The sequence below is a fragment of the Xenopus laevis genome, chromosome 2L (assembly GCF_017654675.1).
Source record: "Xenopus laevis strain J_2021 chromosome 2L, Xenopus_laevis_v10.1, whole genome shotgun sequence".
Taxonomy (NCBI): domain Eukaryota; kingdom Metazoa; phylum Chordata; class Amphibia; order Anura; family Pipidae; genus Xenopus; species Xenopus laevis.
This window is the reverse complement of record NC_054373.1, coordinates 163,831,390-163,846,701: the sequence shown is the minus strand read 5'-3', so window position 1 is coordinate 163,846,701 and position 15,312 is coordinate 163,831,390. Positions and strand designations below refer to the sequence as shown.

Sequence of the window (15,312 nt, the reverse complement as noted above, 5' to 3'; positions counted from 1 at the left end):
CCAGACAGCCCCACTCAGTGTCTTTGGTGGAACAGGCCCTTTTTCCCCTGAGCAGCGAGGGCTGGCTGAGAGGAGAATGGAGAGCATGCAGGCAGAGAGCGGCCAGGCAGAGAGCAGAGGAGAACAGAAGGTGGGGCTGGCTGAGAGCAGAGGCAAGCATGGACACGGAAGGGAGGGCCTGATTTTGAGCAGCAAGTACGTGGGACGCAGAAGGTAGGGCTAAGCAACTAACATGGACACAAAATGGAGGGCTGACAGCTACAAACAAGGACACAGAAGGGGGGCTGACAGCTACAAGCACTGAGGGGAAGGGAGGGCAAGGAAGTGTGGTCAAAAAATGGGTGTGGTCAAAAAATTTCCGCGCGTTACCAATGTAGATCACCTGATGGGGGCCAGGTGTCAAGAATAGACCCCAGTGTATCAAAGTCTGGGCAACCCTGATGTATAGGAACCTCAAGTACAGCATAAAATATACAAAAAACCATTAGAAATATTCCGTATGAAAACAACAAAGAAGCTATATATACAAAACGACTGTTTAAGAGCATAGAAAATAGCCAATGTTTCCGGCAGAAGTCACTTTTAAAGCTTTACACACAATAAAGTCTTACGAGACACACGACTACTAGTTATAGCAGTCACATACATTTGTCCTGCTCTTCCAGTTAGCCACTCCCCTACAAGCTCACGACTGAGGCCTCATAACAGACCATGAAGATGCTCCACCACCTCAAAGTTACCCTCATAACAACCTGCACCCCAACAGCCACAGCAATTAGCTTAGCTGGGCCTCTAAGATTTCTCATTACCTGTTAATTAAGGTGCCCGGTGCTGATATAAAAATAGGAAAAGGGTTACTTACAAGATTTCACAGAACAACTCTTGGCTACCACACTGACATTAGTGAAAAAATGGGGTGTATCAAAATATACAACCTAAAGCAATTTGGGCCTTCAAGGGGGACAATGTTACTCTTAAATTTACGGTTTATGGTAAAAGTTTTCTAGAAATACAGATAGTTTCCTTGTTTTGAAGCTTTTTTGTAAACAGCTAGCCAGGAAAATAGTAGCTGAGCAGGGACTGGTTTCTTCTTTTGTGCTGTGACCTAGAAGGGGCGGGCCGTGACCTAGAAGGGGCGGGCCGTGACCTAGAAGGGGCGGGCCGTGACCTAGAAGGGGCGGGCCGTGACCTAGAAGGGGCGGGCCGTGACCTAGAAGGGGCGGGCCGTGACCTAGAAGGGGCGGGCCGTGACCTAGAAGGGGCGGGCCGTGACCTAGAAGGGGCGGGCCGTGACCTAGAAGGGGCGGGCCGTGACCTAGAAGGGGCGGGCCGTGACCTAGAAGGGGCGGGCTAGTAAAAACATGTGGGTGGAGCTATGGCATCACAGGCACTGCAGGAGGATCAGAAGAAAAAGAGGAAGGGTATGCTTGGGGTGGGTTCTGGGTGGATCAGTGGCTTAAAGGAGCAGGCCAGGGGCCGATCTTTGGAGTATTGCAGATTTACCAGCAACATTTGTTAATACCAGCCAGCCGGTGCCAACCCTAGCCCCATAAAGGCACAAATGCATAAGGATGTATCTTTAGATATGTCGAGGATGTGTTTTTGCCCCTAAATAAAAAAAATATATATTTTTAACATCTCAGTGTCCCAGTTTGTACCTGCCAAGACTTTTGTGAAGTTTCTTCTTTTGGGTTTGGGGCATTTACACGCTGACCTAATGTTTAAACTGGTGTGTCTACATATACTGGGTTTGTGATTGGAAGAACTTGGTACAAAGGATTCTTCCACAGAATGCCAATGGTCATTAAAAAAAAATCCTTTATTACACAGAGCAGGAGAGCCAGATAGAAGCCTAGTTCTTATCTGTAAGCAGTAAGTGCTCCGGACACTACATTTAAATATAAATATATCCATTTGGGACCATAATGCTGGTTTCTGCCAGTGGCCAATAAATACGCAAATGATTCATTATTAAGTAAAAACAATAAAAACAAACAAAAATATCCATAGTGTGGGGGGAAGTTTCAGTGCCTGATCAGCACTATATTATTATACATCATAACGATTAAATTAGAACCTGAGATCAAAGCTACAAAAAAAACATCTCTCCAACGCGGGTGCTAGAAAACAGACAATTCACCACTTTCAGCTATAAAATGAAAGGCACACAGAGAGAGAATAAACTCAGCAGTACAGGATATTCATGCACCTCATTACTGAATTTTCGTAACCAGAAACCTGCCTGCCAGTCACAACATGGACCTGCCTTCCAATCACAAGATGGCTGCAAGCAGGCAGTGCCAAATAGGAGGGGGAAGAAAAAATAATTTCCACTGGGGAAATCACAGTACCAAAAACTGAGAACAAGTTTTTTAAATATTTTAAGTGCCCTGCACATAAATATTTGTATGTATCAAAAAACAAAAAAAACAAACAATAAATAAAGTAATCTGTTCTTCTAATAAATGCTACTACTGTTTGTGCAGGTACGGAAGTAAACGTGGACCAATAAATTAATTGGTTCAAAACCTACAGAAGAGCACTGGGGCCCAGCAAAAAAAAAAAATTCTGATGAATTATGACTTTTAAAACTCATAATTATGATTTATAATCTCATAATTATGATTAAAAAGTTGCAATTATGACTTTTAATCTCATAATTATGATTTAAACTCAATGTTAAGTCATAATTTTGACTTTTTAAAGTCATAATTATGAGTTTAAAAGTCAGAATTATGAGATTAAAAATCATAACTACTACATCAAATCATAATTTCGACTTTTTAAAGATTTGGGGGCACATTTACAAAGCTCGAGTGAAGGATTCGAATTAAAAAAACTTCGAATTTCGAAGTGTTTTTTTGGCTACTTCGACCATCGAATGGGCTAGTTCGACCTTCGACTACGACTTCGAATTGAACGATTCGAACTAAAAATCGTTCGACTATTCGATAATCGAAGTACTGTCTCTTTAAGAAAAACTTCGACCCCCTAGTTCGGCAGCTAAAAGCTACCGAACTCAATGTTAGCCTATGGGGAAGGTCCCCATAGGCTTGCCTGCGTTTTTTTGATCGAAGGATATTCCTTCAATCGTTGGATTAAAATCCTTCGAATCGTTCGATTCGAAGGATTTAATCGTTCGATCGAACGAATAATCCTTCGATCGTTCGATCGCAGGATTTGCGCTAAATCGTTCGACTTCGATATTCGAAGTCGAACGATTTTAGTTCCTGGTCGAATATCGAGGGTTAATTAACCCTCAATATTCGACCCTTAGTAAATCTGCCCCTAAAAGTCATAATTGAGTTTTAAAGTCATAATTAGGAGTTTAAAAATCATAATAAGGAGTTTAAAAATCATAATTATGAGATTAAAAATCATAATTATGAGATTAAAAATCATAATTATGAGATTAAAAATCATAATTACTACATCAAGTCATAATTTCGACTTTTTAAAGATTAAGTCATAATTATGAGTTTAAAAATCAGAATTATGAGATTAAGTCATAATTATGAGATAAAAATCATAATTACTACATCAAGTCATAATTTTGACTTTTTAAAGATTAAAAATCATAATTGTGAGTTTTAAAAGTCATAATTCATCAGATTTTTCTTCTTTTGTTTTGCTGGCCCCAGTGATCTTCTGTAAAAAACAATGAACTGTAGCAGAGAAAAAAAAAAAAAAAAAAAAATCGGTGGTGGGCAATGTGTATGTTCTGTTACCTTGGGAAGAATTTTTCAAGCGTGTACCAAGAATATATATATAAAAAAAAAAAAATGAAGCAATAATATTGTAGGTTTTTCTAAATGCTAATTTGCTATAGATTTTCAAGTTGTCCAGTTTCTTTGTAGCTTGCATTTCTCTATATATATTTCAGCATTGTAGGGCTGCTTCTTGTGTAGTGTCCATATTAAGTTATCAGCAGCATTGATAAGCAACTAGTAATGATGGATCCAACTGCAGGTAAGTGACCAGTCTCAAGCTTGGAGCCGAGAGCTTTGACGTTGCTCAGTACAGGAAGGTGCAGAAACACGGTGTAAAAGGAATCAGTCTTCTCCTGTAATCTCCCACGTGATGGAGTTTTCTGTAGCCGAACCTTTTAGCATTACTTGCTTCTCAGTCTCATCGCCAGGCACATCACCAGACTGGATATAATGTGGAACACTTATTGTTTCGGAACTTGCCGCCTCGCTGCTATGCCACATGCCATAACCAAAGTATATGATAAACCCTGACAAATAATGAAGCAAAAGTCAAGTTAGCTGCATTTATACAAATAACACAAAGCCCAACAACTGGTTGCCTGAAATCTGTGTGCTAAGGTCTTATAATCAAAGAAAAATTAGGGGACACAGAAGCACCAGTTCCCTTGCGCATATTTCTCCCCTCCTTTAAAATGCTAACACTTATCTGCTTTGTTTTTAATCTGAAAGGGAAACTAAATGACAAACAAGAGTTATTTATTAAGCAGGTATCTGGCTCTCAAGGTGTAGGAAGGCTTAATCCTGGATTAAAAGGGGTGGTTCACTTTTAAAAGGGAAATATCTCGAAAAAAAATGTAATATGAGCTCTCTCTTTTGGAAAGCTGGAAAAAGTCAGAAGAAGGCAAATTAAAAGGAAAAAAAAATACAAAAAAATAAATAATGAAGGCTAATCTATAACATACTAAAATTTAACTTAAAGGGGAACTATCGCGAAAATGAAAATGTAATATTAGCTTTAACATACTGAAAGAAACTTTCTAAATACAATCAATTAAAAAGTTTGCATTGTTTCTGAAATCAAGTTTATCTTCACTATTCCTCTCTCAACATCTGTTTCTCTTCATTCTGTCTTCATGCAGAAGTTGGGTGTCAGATGAATGATCCAATATATCTTATAGGGGGGCTTCCTTTCCTAGCAGATGTATTAGAGCTCACTCAAATAACTGATTCCAGTACAAACAAAATCTAACAAAATAACTGCCTTTTGCACAAATCCTGCATGTAGAGAGACATGATGTCTGGTGATTTTAATAGAGTGAGCTCTAATACATCTTCTAGGCAAAAGGAGCCCCCCTATAAGATATATTGGATCATTCATCTGACACCCAACTGCTGAATGAAGACAGAATAAAGATGCTGAGAGAGAAATAGTGAAGATAAACTTGATTATTTCAGAAACGGTACGGAATTGTTTTTGAATTTCTTATTTCATTATGCTGAAGCTTCTATTAAATTTTCATTTTCGCAATAGTTCCCCTTTAAGTAAACTTTTAGTATGTTATAGAATAGCCAATTCTAAGCACATTTTCAATTGGCCTTCATTATTTATTTTTTGTAGTTTTATTTTTTCCTTCTTCTGACTCTTTCCAGCTTTCAAATGGGGGTCACCGACTAAAAAAGTGCTCTGCAAAGCTAAAAAAAAGTTGTTGTTGCTTTTTGTCTTTCTATTCAGGTCCCTCTCCTATTCATATTACAGTCTCCTGTTCAAATCAATTCATGGTTGCTAGGTAATTTGGACCCTAGCAATTAGATTGCTGAAATAGAAAATCAAAAAAATGAAAATCAAAAACCACAATTAATAAAAACCAATTGCGAATGGTCTCAGAATATCACTCTCAACATTATACTAAAAGTTAATTTAAAGGTGAACAACCCCTTTAATAGGAGCATAAATCAGAGAAGCAAATGATTGAGTATGAGCACAAGATAAAAGAATTTGCTTCTGATCCTGGGACTTGTATAGAACTAGTTTTCCATTTGTACAACAGAAAGAAATCACATGGGAAACGCATATAGAGACTCATAATCACTCAAATTACTAATACGTGCCATACCTATTAGCATCCAAACTGTAAATCGAATCCACGTCCCCTTGTCTAGCTGCATCATCAGATATACGTTTACTAAAATGCTCAATATGGGAAGAACTGGAAGCAGTGGTACCTGAGGAGAATAAGAATCACATAACAAAACCATCTTTAATGCCTAAAATACTTATGTGGTATGAAGAATCTCGAACCTGCACCTCAGTGGGACAGTGCAGAATGTCAGTACAGGTAGGTGAGTTAACAGAAGGACAATATGAGCTTGTAGCATTGTAAAGTTTAGGGGAAGATCTTTAGATACATACGGTTGATTAAGGGGCAGATTTATTAAGGGTCGAATTAAAGATGTGAATTTTTTTTACGGTCAAAACTCTCAAATTCAAAATTGTGAAATGGCCAAACTCGATTCGAGTTTTAATGCAAATTGGAATTTTGAAGTTAATCACACGCTGGCCCTTTAAAAACTCCAGGGACCAATTTGGACATGTTAGTAGTCTTCCTGACATTCGAGTTTCTTTCGGAGAAAAAACTCGAATCGCGCTTAGTCGAATTTGATTCAAGTTTTTGAGTTGGTAAAAAGGTTAGTGCGAGTTTAAGGGGCAGGTTTATCAAGGGTCAAAGTGAAAATTCTAAGTAAAAAAAATTTGAATTTCAAGCTATTTTTGTGTACTTCTACTAGGGAATAGTCCAAATTCAATAGAATTTGAAAAAAATTTGAAAATTCGAATATCGAAATTTCATGTACTGTCTCTTTAAAAATTCGACTTTGACCATTCGCCATCTAAAACCTGCCGAATTGTTGTTTTAGCAGCAACTAGAACCCACTTGGAGTCAATTGGTGGATTTTGAAAATTCAAAGTTTTTTTGTTTTTTTTAAAAAAAAAAACTCGCATCGAATACGATGTTACTTCGATTCGAACGTTTCAAATTCGAACGAATATGGCCTCTTCACCCTCAGGATGCACCGGATCCAGGATTCGGCCTTTTTCAGTGGGATTCGGATTCAGCCGAACCCAGATCCTAATTTGCTTATGCAAATTAGGGACGGGGAGTGAAATCCCCCAAAATAGTGGATTCAGTGCATCCCTATTTATTATTGATTCTGATTTCTCTGCATGGTGTTGGTTCAGAGATAGTACTGAAATCACAAGTATCACTATATAAATAAATACACTTATACAATACACCCAACTTACCTTGAAGGAGAGTTTTGTTTTGCTTTCAGGCTGCCGCCAAATAACAATGGTGAGGAACAGACCCAAGAGGGCACTGACTACAAGTGGAAAAAGAACCAAAGGATCTCCGCTCAGCATTAATTTCTCGCCCAAGACTGCCAGGCAGCAAAAGAGGATAATGAGCAAACCTGACGAGGAAACCGATTAGGTAAAAGTGAGAGGGGGGCTCCTCATGTGCAGAACATACATAACATTTTGTATCAAGAACCATGTATTTTTATCTCCTCCCTCAAATAAGTCCCTATGGAATTGTGTTTCTGCGCAGCATACGCCAAAAAGACGAATGTAAAAGAAACCCATTTCATAAGGATAAAATACTATAAATCTCCATTATGTTACCCTAAGTGATGCTTAAAAACAAATTCAATATGGTAAATAAAGGCTTTTTTGGAAAAAAAAACTAAACAAATATAGGTATGGGATGTTATCCGAAACCCGTTATCCAGAAAGCTCCAAAGTACAAGAAGACAGTCTCCCATAGGCTCCATTTTAATCAAATGATTCTGATTTTTATAACAGATTTTCTTTTTCTCTGTAATAATAACCAGTAGCTTGTACTTGAGCCAAACGAAGATACAATTAATCCTTAGGGTTAGTTCACACGAGCAGATTCGGGGAGATTTTGTCGCCTGGCGACTAATCGCCTCATCTTCTGGGCGACAATTATAGCGCATGGGAAGACACGAGGAGGCAGTTCGGCGATTAGTCGCCAGGTGACAAAATCTCCCCGAATCTCCTCGTGTGAACTAACCCTTATTGGAAGCAAAACCAGCCTATTGGGTTTATTTAATGTTTAAATTCATCTTTACTAGATTTAACATATGTAGATACAAATTATAGAAAGATCCCTTATCTTAAAAACCCCAGGGTCTCAAGCATTTTGGATAATAGGTCCAATACCTGTACATAAATGTATAAATCTATAATGCTAAGCAGTTGCCAGTGAGGTAGCTTTGGAAGACAAGTTGCCAGCTTGGCAAGTCCATGGCCAAAACCCAACTAAAGCTCAATGTGACAGGACAAATGGAAACAAATCAGAGAAGCGTCAAAAGACACTTCCTGCCGCATTAAAATAAACTTTTGCTCCTCTGCCCGGAACTTGCCCAGGGCCAAACAGTCACTCAGGTTATACATCATGATATCAGGAGCATAGGATAATAGTAAAAAAAGATTCATGTCAATTGAAAAGGTGCTCATTAGTGAACTCTGAGCAATTTTACATTAAGTTCTGCTTATTCTATATGTCCCATTAATATATTATCTTTAGAATGGGCTTCCAAACGTTGTAGGATCATTTTTCTTTTAAACAAACTTTTTTGGGTTATAACTTCCAGCCTCAAGGACCTACAGGGGAGGGTGTTCATCTCAATACTTACCAATTAACGCAGCAGAAATGTTCACGATGCAGCCAGAAGACCTGGAAGGTTCACTGTTCTTGTTAAACAATAACATGGACAAGGTGAATTTGTCCTCCACTACAATACCAACTTGGGAGCCTTCAGAAGGTTCCGTGGGTTCAATGGGGTCCTCATTGGTGCTTGCCATCTGGTATGCCAGGTTCGGCTGCTCTGGCTGATATCTATACGGCACCAGAGACAACAGTAAAGCTTAATTTCCCAGGTAAGAAGGACAAAGATCAATAGCCTGAATTATAAGGGGCAGATTTATTAAGGGTCGAATTCAAAGTCTGGCCCTTTAAGCAGCTCTGGGGGGGGAGGGGTTGCTGAATCTCTATTGGTCAGGGTGCACGCTCAGATTCGGGGAGATTCGTCGGCTGGCGACAAATCTCCTCTTCTTCGTGGGCGACTAATCTCCCCGAACTGCCTCCCGCCAGCTAGAATGTAAATCGCCGGCGAGATGGCACTCGGAGCGATTTGTTTTCCGAAGTCACCCAAAGTTGCCTCACGAGGAAACTTCGGGCGACTTCAGAAAACGAAGTGCTCTGAGTGCCATCCCGCCGGCGATTTACATTCTAGCTGGTGGGAGGCAGTTCGGGAAGATTAGTCGCCCCCGAAGAAGAGGATTTATAGCCAAGCGACTAATCTCCCTGAATCTGGGCGTGTGCCCTGACCCTAAACTGTACTAAATTGATACATTTAGTTGATACATTGGTTATCTTTGTCCCTGCTCAGCAGAATCCCTGGGTTTTATTAAAGGCAGCTGTTAGAATTGATACAATAGTTGTTAAAATTCCAGAGATGCTGCTGAGAAATGTATCAACTAAATGTTGCAGAATCGTAAAAGTTTAGAGCCTGCACCTGAATTACTGAGCTGCCAGACTCAAGAGACAGGGACATTCAACAATAAACTTCGATTTGGGAAAAAGGGTAAAAAAAATAATATGTAAAGTAATTGAAAAGTCTTTATTTCTGGTGAAAACAATTGAACTGAAAAAAAAGTGTTTAGAAGGTGAACAATCCCCTTTACTATAAAGCCACATATAATATAAAGGTGAATTTAAGAATCTGGTAAAAAAAAAAAAAAAACATTAAAAAATGCATTAAAAATTTCCACATTTTGGCTCCCCCATGATTTGCCACAGCCCTAATGCCTGACAATATTCTTTCAGACACTTAATACAAAGATACAATTAATTACACTTCCATCCAAGGAACATGCAAAGTACGCGTTACCTTAGCACCAAAACACAGGCAGCAACCAAAGAGTAAGCGAGCAGGGTTCCAATAGACATCAGATCTACCAAGTCCTTCAAATCAAAGAGAAGCGCCATCAGAGCTGTAAGGAGAAGAATCTCATGAGGATAACCCAAAGGTGAGTTGAAAGCAACACTACTTACTTTCTTCTGACTCACTGGGGCATGTTCACTATAGTTGGAATAGTCTCCTCATTTAAAAGGGGTTGTTTATCTTTAAATACATTTTTAGTAGACTATTTGCAATTGCAGCGCTCCAGTTTGCAATTTCAGAAATCTGGTTGCTAGTAACCAAATTACCCTAGCAACCATGTATTGATTTGAATAAGAGACTGGAATATGAATAGGAGAGGCCTGAAAAGAAACATTAGTAATAAAAAGTAGCAGTAACAATAAATGCGTAGCCTTACATAGCAATTGCTTTTTTAAGATGGGGTCAGTGACCCCCATTTGAAAGCTGGAAAGAGTCAGAAGAAGAAGGGAAATAATTTAAAAACTATATAAAAAAAATGAAGACCAATTTAAAAGTTTCTTAGAATTGGCCATTCTATTAAAATTAGGAATGCACCAAATCCAGGATTCGGCTGAATCTTTTTTCTGAACGGAATCCGAATTTGCATATGCAAATTAGGGGCAGGGGAGGGAAACCGTGTGACTTTTTGTCACAAAACAAGTAAAAAATATTTTCCCCTCCCCTAATTTGCATATGCAAATTAGGATTCAGATTCGGTATTCGGCTGAATCTTTTGCGAAGGATTCAGGGGTTCGGCCTAATCCAAATTAGTGTATCCCTAATTAAAATATTATTATATCATATTAAAAAGTTACATCATATTAAAAGTTAACTTAAAGGTGAACCACCCCTTTAACTTCTCCAAAGTCACCTCAATTTGTCAAGTGTATTTTCAGAACACATCTCACATTTGCTAAAGATTATACGCATGCTGTTTAAAGAGAAACATAACAAAATATCTCTTATTCTATACAATATTAGTGTGGGAAAAGTGGTTGCTCTGTTTATAGTGGCAATGTGCCAGCCTCAACCTGGGGAAATTCCTCTTAATTAATTTGTGCTTGTGGAAAATTGACAAATATTAAGTTTTGCACTGGAGAAACCCAGCTGGCAAACAGATGTTGTACGTTCATCATGGTGAATTTAATGTACCAAAACTCATTGTACAGGTATGGGACCTGTTATCCAGAATGCTGGGGACCTGGGGTTTTCCAGATAACGGATCTTTCCGTAATATGGGTCTTCATGCCTTAAGTCTACTAGAAATTCATTTAAACATTAAATAAACCCAATAGGCTGGTTTTGCTTCTAATAAGGATTAATTATATCTTAGTTGGGATCAAGTACAAGCTACTGTTTTATTATTACTGAGAAAAAGGAAATCATTTTTTAAATTTTGGAAATTTTTCGCTAATTCCGAACTTTCTGGATAACTGGTTTCCAGATTACGGGTTCCATCACCTGTACTCTCCTTTTAAATAAATTGACGATATTGGGGGCATATTGTCATTTCTGATGAAAATACTCCAAATATTAACTCATTAGTAAATATACTGACCAGAAGGTGGCACGGTCTTTACAAAATAAATTTTTTGAATTGTTAAAGCAAAAGTCTATTCAGTCTAATTTTTCTACTAGAAAAGGATACCCTTGCCCGTTAAAAGATAATGCATATAAACCGATAAATAAAAACGATATTGTGGCTAATACACATATTAAAAATCAAAAGGCAACATCATGTATGCTTCTGCTTTGAAAGGGTCACAAAATCGGGCCGGTGTACAGTTTTCAGTGGCCAGCAGCCATATGACTAACTGCCAGCCCCACAAACTGACCTTCAGAGATCAGCCATGTCCTGCTGTGGATGAGAGCTTTGCCATAGGACTGACAGAGGTTACTTCGAGGGGCCCTAAATAATATGGTATAGGGCTGTTATTCTGGGACCCTTAACTGCCCTTTAATAGCCAGAATGGATCACTGAATTTGCCTGAAACAGTGCAAACACCAAGTAAGCATAACACTTTTCTTTTCTGCAAATTCATCATCATCATCATCATTTATTTATATAGGGCTGACAAGATATGCAGTGCTTTACCTTGGTTATAACAAACAGGGAATAAATGGTGGATAACAAACAAGGGTTTACAGAGTACAATAGGATTTGAGGGCCCTACAAATTAGAGTTTATAAACTAAAGGTTACGGTACAATTGAGACATTAGGATTTTAGAAACAATGTTGTGATTTATGATACAGCAATGATTGATTAATTAAGGTACATTGAATAAGCTTCTTGAAACAGATGGGTCTTTAAGGAGCATTTGAAAGTTTGGAAAGAAGGAGAAAGTCTGACAGCTCGAGGCAGAGAGTTCCAGTGAAAAGCAAAAGCACGAGAGAAATATTGTAGACGAGAATGTGCTGAAGTGATGAAAGGAGAAGCGAGGCGAAGATCAGAAGCAGAGCGAAGGTTGTGTGAAAGAAGAGTATTTGGAGATCAGATACGAAATATAGGGAGGGGCTTTGCTGTTAAGTGTGATGTAAGTGTGAGTAGTTTAAATTTGATTCTAGAGGAGATTGGGAGCCAGTGAAGGGACATGTATATGGGAGCAGCTGATATTGAGTGGTGAGAATGAGCAGCAGCATTTAGAACAGATTGGAGTTGTGAAAGGCAACTTGTTGGAATACCTGTGAGGAGTTGGTTGCAGTAATCAAGGTGGAAGATAATAAGAGACTGAATAAGTGTTTTGGTTGATTCTGAACTGAGATAGGGTCGTATTCGGGGAATGTTGCGCAGTTGAATACGACAAGATTTTATAAGTGTTTGAATGTGTGGTGAAAAAAAACAGATGTGAGTCTAGAATAACTCCTAGGCAGCGTGCCTGTGTGGTGGAATGAAAGGTGGTGTTGTTTACTGTAAGTGATATCTGAGGGACAGGGGAAGATCTTAGAGGAAATATAATGAGTTCTGATTTTGAAAGGTTCAGTTTCAGGTGGCGCTGAGACATCCAGGAGGAGACAACAGAGAGACAGTCTGTAACGTGGGAAAGGACAGAAGAAGAGAGGTCAGGAGTAGACAAGTAGAGTTGGGTGTCATCAGCATAAAGGTGATACTGAAGTCCAAGCGACTGAATAAGTTTTCCTAGTGAAGTAGTATAGAGAGAGAACAGCAGAGAGCCTAGAACAGAGCCTTGAGGAACCACGACAGAGAGAGGGAACGTAGTAGAAGTAGAGTTAGAGAAGGAAACTTTAAAGGAATTGTCAGATAGATAAGATGGTAACCATGAAATAGCAGTGTCACGAATGCCAGCTGAGTATAGAGGAGCGGGTGGTCCACTGTGTCAAAGGCTGCAGAGAGATCTAGAAGGATTAGTATGGAATAGTGACTTTTAGACTTTGCCAGTAGAAGATCATTGGTTACTTTGTCGAGTGCAGTTTTAGTTGAGTGTGATGGGCGGAAGTCAGATTGCAGGGGGTCGAGAAGAGAGTTGTGAGAGATGCTGGATCAGGCGTTTATAAACCAGCCTTTTTTCAAATTGATGAATTGTTTGAGAGTGAAATTTAATAAACATCCATTTGACTTCAACCTCAACTTGCAACCTTAGGATATAAACTAGATTTCAAATACAAAAGGGGGGTTGTGGGAGCACTCCTAAGGCCAATTAAAATATATTATAAGTATAAGGGAAGTGCTACTGACTTGGCCAATTAATCAGTGCACATTCCCTGGGCCCCTGTCTAAGTAATTCAGTATAAATGCAAGTGCATGTGTTCAAAGACAGGGCTTTTTTTTTTAAAGTTTTTTTCAAAGACAGGGCTTTTAGTTACAAAGCTATGATCATAAAGTTGATAAGCCACCATACCACGTCAAGGTAAACTAGATGACAAGTCTATGAAATTAAAATATGTAGGTTTGGAAAACAGAAGCGATTGTAGGTTACACCCAACTGCCTCAACACATTGCTGAACATTCAAATCAAATGATTGTTGAAACAGAAGGGGGTTCTTTAAATGGGAGACGTTTTCATGACAAAACAGACACACTGTTGCTTCACATTATTGTGTTATTGTGGCTGCCACTCCTCACTATGGGTTATGCTTTTAAATCTTTTCTACCCCTTTAACATGAACTGCGAGCTATGGACTCCCAAGTCACACTGTCATGTCATAAGGCAGCAATTCAGCAAAATTGATAGGATATTAGCAGTGACTTCTCAGACTGCATCAATGTCAGCTGAGCAATAGAACGGAGAAGAAAATCATTCGATCTATTACATTAGCTGTGTAAATCTGCTAATATCTTGAAAACTATGGGAAGAAAAATGAATGTAAATCGCCAAAGTCCTGAAAAGGGCACTCGCTTTGTTTTGGGGTTTTTAGTTCCCTACATCACTGCGGATAATCAGGTAACAATTAAATCTAAATAATAAACTAACATCTATTAAAACAATAAGTGGTATTAACGTTACCTGCCACACATCCGGATGTTAGAGTTGCTATTAGTGGGGTTTTGGTTTTTTCACTGACTTTGGCTAGAAACTTGAAGAGTAACCCGTCATCTGCCATTGCAAAGATCACTCGAGGCATAGGAAACATGGATCCAAGAAGACTAAAAAAAAAAAAAAAAAATCCAAGATCAGCTTTAAAGAGACACGGACACCAGAAATTAAAGGGGTTGTTCACCTTTGCAATAACTTTTAGTATGATGTAGAGAGTGATATTCTGAGACAATTTGTAATTTGTTTTCATTTTTTATTATTGAATGTTTTTGAGTAATTTAGCTTTTTATTTAGCAGCTCTCCAGCTTGCATTTTAACCAATTTAGTAACTAGGGTCCAAATTAGCCAAGCAACCATGCATTGATTTGAATAAGAGACTGGAACATGAATAGGAGAGGCCGGACTAGAAGGATCGGTAATAAAAAGTAACAATAACCACATTTGTAGCCTTACAGAGCATTAGTTTTTTAGAAGGGAGTCAGTGACGCCCATTTGAAAGCTTTAGAGGAAAAAGGAAAATTATAAAAAAATAAATGAAAACCAATTGAAAAATTGCTCAGAATTGGCCATTCTATAACATAATAAAAAGTTACCTTAAAGGTGAACCACCCCTTTAAAAAATTTTTTTTACATCTATCATAATATTGTTTTTGCATGCTACCTATAATTTTGCCATAAAAGTATTTATTGAGGCTTTTACATTACCCATCTGATCCCCCATGTTCCTATATAAAGGTTCTGCTATATTTGAGCTTCAACAGTCTGTTAGCATTAGAAACTCTGACATGTTGAGAAGGGACAGTCAGGTTGGCAAGAGTCAGGTTTATAAACTTCAAGTAACAATTACTTACAAAAGCAGCCCTATCAGTGAAAAACGATCAACATGAGCTATAGGTAACTTTTGATATACATTAATATTTTGAATAATATTTTTAGTGTCCGTATCGCTTTAAAATACAGTCAAGATGTACAAAACGACATTTGCCATTCAATTTAAACTAATTAAGAATTAAGCTGGTGAAATAGAATTGGTAACCTTTTAGTAGTTAAAGGGGTGGATCACCTTCAGGTTACCTTTTAGTATAGAATGGCCAATTCTAA

At 38.3% G+C, this 15,312-nt stretch overlaps 1 protein-coding gene across 1 annotated transcript in view; it reads right to left on the bottom strand.

The window, feature by feature from the left end:
- Positions 1–4,043: 4,043 nt before the first annotated feature.
- Positions 4,044–15,312, bottom strand: part of slc7a1.L (solute carrier family 7 (cationic amino acid transporter, y+ system), member 1 L homeolog) — a 34,098-nt gene continuing 22,829 nt past the window's right edge. The window contains exons 7-12 of the mRNA XM_018247701.2: positions 14,182–14,321; positions 9,684–9,786; positions 8,427–8,629; positions 7,012–7,178; positions 5,825–5,933; positions 4,044–4,237 (exon numbers count right to left, since the gene is read on the bottom strand). Coding sequence (XP_018103190.1) covers positions 4,053–4,237; positions 5,825–5,933; positions 7,012–7,178; positions 8,427–8,629; positions 9,684–9,786; positions 14,182–14,321 — 907 coding nt within the window. The 3' untranslated portion in view covers positions 4,044–4,052. The remainder of the gene's footprint in view (positions 4,238–5,824; positions 5,934–7,011; positions 7,179–8,426; positions 8,630–9,683; positions 9,787–14,181; positions 14,322–15,312) is intronic.